Source organism: Mesitornis unicolor, unplaced genomic scaffold (genome assembly GCF_000695765.1).
Source record: "Mesitornis unicolor isolate BGI_N332 unplaced genomic scaffold, ASM69576v1 scaffold41820, whole genome shotgun sequence".
NCBI lineage: Eukaryota > Metazoa > Chordata > Aves > Mesitornithiformes > Mesitornithidae > Mesitornis > Mesitornis unicolor.
The window spans coordinates 2,089-7,986 of NW_010158430.1; the positions used below are offsets into that span (position 1 = coordinate 2,089).

The 5,898-nt window shown below is 43.8% G+C and overlaps 1 protein-coding gene across 1 annotated transcript in view; it reads right to left on the reverse strand.

The window, feature by feature from the left end:
* The window catches only part of LOC104539807 (pro-neuregulin-1, membrane-bound isoform-like), a gene marked incomplete at its 5' end in the record, with an annotated part of 23,273 nt that overhangs the window by 820 nt on the left and 16,555 nt on the right, over positions 1-5,898 (reverse strand). Inside the window, 3 exon segments of the mRNA XM_010183423.1 lie at positions 1-49; positions 1,560-1,686; positions 4,820-4,922. The exon segment at positions 1-49 is cut by the window's left edge and continues 23 nt beyond it. Coding sequence (XP_010181725.1) covers positions 1-49; positions 1,560-1,686; positions 4,820-4,922 — 279 coding nt within the window.

The following is a 5,898-nucleotide window of genomic DNA, read 5'->3' on the forward strand; positions in this document are numbered from 1 at the left end:
CTCGTTCGATGACATGCTCGCTGGAGATTACGTTTTTCGAAATGTACTGCTGAAAAAGCCCAGACAAACCTCAGGTTTACAAACTGTAATTCACAGCACATTTGCAGACATAATTTCCAATCCCTCCCATCCCCCCAACTCACAGTTTTTTACACATGCCAAAGCACAAACTTTGTCACTTAAATACAGGCAGAAACCACACTAGCATACTTGAGCACATTCATGTACATCTCTGCATATATGCCCCATCTAGACTCAAAGTAGGAGGAAACACATGAGGAAATTAGCAAAGGTCTGCATCCCAATTAGGCTATAAATAACATACGTATTTAACAAGGGAATGAGAAGTCCTCATGGAGAGGGAGTACGACAGACCTGCAGTTCTGAGACCTTGAACAACAACCCCTCCTTTACTACCAGATACATCAAAAATAGTATTCTCTGATGGAGAGGACAGCAGTAGTTAGCAATAGGAATTGTTAATTGCAGGGTAAGAATCTGGGCAGGAAATGGCTATTTTGAGTGTCCATGGATGCAACACCAGGACAAACCTATACAGATGATCTGCAGAATAGGCCAAAGTCTCCTGAGATGGGGCTGGAAGTGTGCAGTGCCCAGCTTTCATCTGGAGCTCCCTCAATGCTGTTGGTAGGAATCTCCATTCTTCTCAGTGTGGGGTGTCCTGGTTTCCCCTCTCAACAATTTGACCATGGATTTAGGTCTTCTGAGGGGAAGTATTGAAAGCTGAGCTCTTCTGAAAAGGTATCTTGGCCTTAACAAAGGTCAGTGGGAGTGCTGCCATTGACTTTGCAGAGCCAGGGCTCTCCCCTGCAACAAGCTGTCATGAGTATGTGATGAACAGTGATGGTGCAGCAGGAGGGCAGGGGCAGCTCAGGGCAGCAGGAAGCCAACATTCCCTCCTGGCATAAGGGTTCCCTGGGAAAAGGAGGAAAGGAGGAATTGGCTGCGCTGCAGGCAGCGTGAGTACTGGCCTCTAAGGCCAAGGGGCTTGGCCAAGGGGTTAGTTGTAGAGTAACTCTTTGCTCTGCTCTGAAAAATGGCTGGGGGATGCTGGTGGAGTATCTGCCCCAGCCTCATCTCCCTCACCACTGCTACTGTCCAGGTGAGGTCTTCCTTCAGACTTTTACCCCTAAGTTAATGTCACACTCCTGATCTGAAGGGGCTTTCTCTTCTCACCAGCCATCAGGCTAAGGGCAGTAGGAAGTACAAGTCATGTGTATTTGAAAAAATTGATCCCTATAGCACTTAGCCCTGCTGTAGAACTGTCAGTATTTTTTTCTGAGCTGTTTTTCTTGCTTTTGGTGTCCTAGATCTACAGGCACAGCTGAAGCACTGCGGCATGCCTCAGTAAACTGGCCATCTGCAGAAACATATCTCATTTTACTGCATTTTTTTTGCAAAGTTCCTAATTGTTTCAGGGTGGAGAGAGCCAAGAGAATTCAGTCAGCAGCATGCAGCAAGTAGAAGTTTGAAAGCCGCGGGGCGAGCTTTGCTGAGGCACTGGCAGCCTAGGCTGAAACACAGGCAGTAAAACCTACATTCACCAGCTGGACATTATCCGGTGGCAGGTTGGGGTGGTGTGGCCCGTTGGCCATGTTCATCACATTGTTCCTTTCTGAGCGGAGGCTTTGCCGAAGGCGGTCGTGCAACTTTTTCCTCTGCTTCCTGTACACGAAACAGGGAAATTATTTTAATAGACAAAGGGAAAGCAGCTGCACCTTTCAGCATGTTGATGATGATGATAATAATATAACATCACTTTTTTTGCCAGCACTTTCCCCACTGCTGCAAGGTCTCAGAGTAACTCTGAAGACCACAGGTCTGATTGCAGCTGGAGCTGTGGGGACCTGCAGAGGGGGGAGGATGTGTGGGAACCCTTCCAGGAGTCAGCAGGCCACAGAGGAATGGGAAAAAGTGCGAGGAAGAGGAAAGCCATTTCTAAGCCATACTCCATCTCAGGAGAAGCTCTTTTCTGCACTCAGAAGGGAGTGGGGAGAGATATTAACCAAGCCACCTTGGCAGAAGTGAAGGGTGCAGAGGAAGACCCAGAAATTCAAAGTGAATGAATGTGTGAGGTATGCCTGAGCCTGCAGCCATCCTGGCATCTCTGGAATTTTATTACAGCAACATCAGATTAACCCTGGAACCTAATGATTACCAGGTAAATGCCAGGATTGCTAATGCATTCAGTAGAACCATCCATCAACCACATGTACTAATGGCACAGTCTCTGGCTGACTTGGATGCTTCTACTGTGCCCCAATCTCAGCTGCTCCTTCTCCAGTTGCTGATCATTCCAGCTCTCCTCAAGAGAACTTTTCAGGAGATCATTACAAGCTGTCAGTAACAAAATTTGCAGCATAGTAAAACCTGGTGCTCTGAAGTCCATGCAGAATGTACTAAATAAAACACCAAAAAAAGTAATCAGAGAAAGAGCTATTCAATGTCAGACATAATTTATCAATGTTTTCCATTTTTGTCTGATTATACTGGAGGACTTCCACCATCCTGACACAGAATCCAGGGAAATAAAGGGAGGATGCAGGCTTCAATGCACTGCAGAGTGCATATGACCTTGGCTGTGACAAGAGCTAAAATACACACATTTCCCTAAGCTGTATGCAGGAGTGCAGATAGTTTTGGCAGGGTAGGACATTGTAAGATATAACAATTTTCAAAACCATTTTGAACTCCAGAGGACTATTCCAAGGTTTCCAAAAGGGAGGGGGAAGGGAAAACAATAAATATGTTGAAGCTTGATAGCTTGGCAAAACTTAAAGACAAAGAAAACATGACTTGACACACTACATTTTACTTATTTTCTGCGTGTGTATGTGCTTGGATAGTGGAAGACATTTAATTTATGTCACTCTAGATGAATGGTATAAGCAGATACAGTTGCCTGGGAAATGCTCCTGTCTCAGCAGGACACTGGTCCCTGTGGGCCTTGTGCTTGGAGGATAACCAGGCATCGTCTTAGGACACACAGGTGGTTAAGGTGGATGGGGAGCGCAGTGCCAGGAGATATCTGAGCAGCAACCCAAAGACCTGCCTGGGCTGAGAATCAACATAGACAATGGTTTAACTTGATTTCACAGCACCCCTTCATGAGATCTTGGGAGATCTTGGGAGCTGAGGACAACCTGAATCCCCTGACATAGTAGAGAAAGTAGGTTCTAGAGGGAGTTTGAATTCATCATCTATGGGTCTGAGATCCTGGCAAATATTGCCTGGGAATCTGTCCATAGGAAATTACATTGCTTCCCACCTTCAGTCATCAATGTATTTCCATTTTACATGCTTCCATGTGCACCATTTATCCTCCAGTAAAAGGACACTAACTAAAAAAAAAGAAATTACTCCAGGAAATTGAGAGGAAAGAATAATGGGAAAGCTAATGTGTACTTCCCTTATTCTGGGAAGCCTTTCCCTTAATGTAAATAACTTGCAAATAAAGAACCTTTGAATTATGACTTAGAGTCAGAAGATATTGCCTTAGCATTTGACAAGCAATAAATCTTGCAAAGAGACCAACAAAATCTAAGGCATTACATCTTATTTAGTGTATTCTCCTAACACCATTTGAGGATTTTCACCAGTTTCTGGGCTTTTTCCCTGTTAGGAGGAATGAGCTTGCAGGGAACATCTCACAGACAGCAGTCTGGCACCACTGCTGCATTGCAAGGCCATGAACTGGCATCTCACTTTCAGTCTCATCAGCTGTATTTGAAAACATTCAACTTTTGGCTGGCAGTGATTGCTGATGTCTGGGACAAACCGTGACAAAGCATTCAGATCCCTGTTAGATTATGGGGGGTCTTCATATAGAAAACTGTACTTCAGGACCCTGACTAGATGTTTGCTGAAATTCATGGGGATGTCTTGGCTGATTTCAGGGAGGAAAGATGTTTAGCTGCCCTGGTTTGACAGTTGTCATTTCTAAAAGCAATAATTGATCTGATTCTTTATTACTTTTTCAGTTGTTCCCTACTGATCACTAGCATGAAGTTGTGGGTGAGAGAAGGGGTGAGTGCGTGGCTGGACTCTCACCGAGAGTAGCAGATGATTGCCCTCCTCCTTGCCTTTAACATATCCATCACTGGTGTGACTTACAAGGAAAATCAACAACCCAACTGCCAATCAGGCCTTGCAACAGTAAATCAGGTTTATACAAATGTGGAAGGTTTATGATAAGGGTTTTCTGTGTTTTGGTGGGGAGATTTATAAGAGCAGCCAGAAGTTTTGTCAGCACAAATCCTGCTGATGTTCAGTGTAATTTATGGTCCATAGTACCTCATGTGTGTTTGAGAGTCATGACCAGTAATTTAGAGACTCATAGAATGCATTTAAGTGCCTGCTTTTGCACTGGGAGCACTTTCATGTTCAGTTCTTTGGCCTTTGGTGTTTAGTAACTTTTAGCACCATTAATCTTGCCTCAAGTACAAACAAACTATGCTGATATGTAAAATTTACTGCTGGAGATTCCAGTGCTGGGGTTTGTTCCTTTCCAGCTGGGGAAACTGGCTGGAAATAGTGACAGACAAAGAATTGCGAGTCAGTGAAATTTGCTCATGTCCCATTTGAAGCATGAGAAACCTTTTAGATACTTGTCATATTTTTGCACTGCTGATGGACATGGAGACCCATCTGGCTTGGACCAGAGAACCCTGGCCACAGGTTTGTCTCTTCAGCTCAGCTCTGGAGAAAACCAGATACAACCTTGTACTCAGAGGAGTAGAAGCTAGTCAGATGGGAAGGCCCTGATCAAAAAGCACAGATATAAAAAAGAAAAGTTTACTTGGTTTTGCAGTAGGCCACCACACACATGATGCCAACTACTAGAAGAGCAATGCAAATGCCAGTTATGGTCAGCACCCGTTTCTGGTACAGTTCCTCAGCTTCTAGAAAAGGACAAAAACAGAGAAAGTCACAACATGGAGGATGGCTAGGCAAAGACCACAAAGTCAACAGCTAGCATGCTACAAACCACTGCACAGGCTCACACACCCACACTGAAACACAGCCGTCACACTTCAGGCAGATTCATCATTGACTGCAAGGCGAACAGGACTATTTCATAACTTAACACAGTAGTGGGAACGAGGGATCATCCTTACAATTACAGTCAAAAGTAAGCAATTTTTTGTGTTTAAGTCAACAAGAATAATATCTAAGAAACAACTTTATAATTGACAAACACTCAGCATTTGCTGGAAATAAAAATGCAATGCACTAAGGTAATAACATGAATTTGCAAATGCTTTGGAAGTTTCACTCTGCAAAGACAGCTGGAATGAAGGCCAATTTCATGGGCCTTAGGAGAAATTTATTTTCTTATTATCTTTTTTGATAGTTTTCATATCCAATGTCCCTCTGCCCCCATGTCAATTTATGTCTCAGCTGTCTTTACAGGAGAGATTTCAAAATATCCTTCTAGGTTTGAGAAATGAGCTTGGCTTGTAATTGTATCACCAATGGAAATGAAGACATGTTTTGAGCTCTGGTCATAAAATTCAGACTCTTTCTCCAGTGCTCCTCCAAAAACACAGCAATATCAACAACCAGCAATGCCTTGTATCAGAGAAATTCTCGGTTTCTACTTGCACCTCTTTGTGTCCAACAAAGGAACTGCTCTATCTAGAGTCGCAGCTTACTCAGTGATGACAACTTGTTACTGATCTCATTCATCAGAGATATTTCACTATTATAAAGAAGTTAGTAGCACCAGTAATGTTTAGGTTGGAGCTACCCATGCATTCCAGCCTTGCTCATGTTTGGCAGAAAGCATTGCTGCGTGCTGTGTGGGGAAACATTATGTAAGGAGCACTGAAACAGAGGTGTGCTCTGTGTTGCTGCTTTACAGATGTGGGTTCGCAT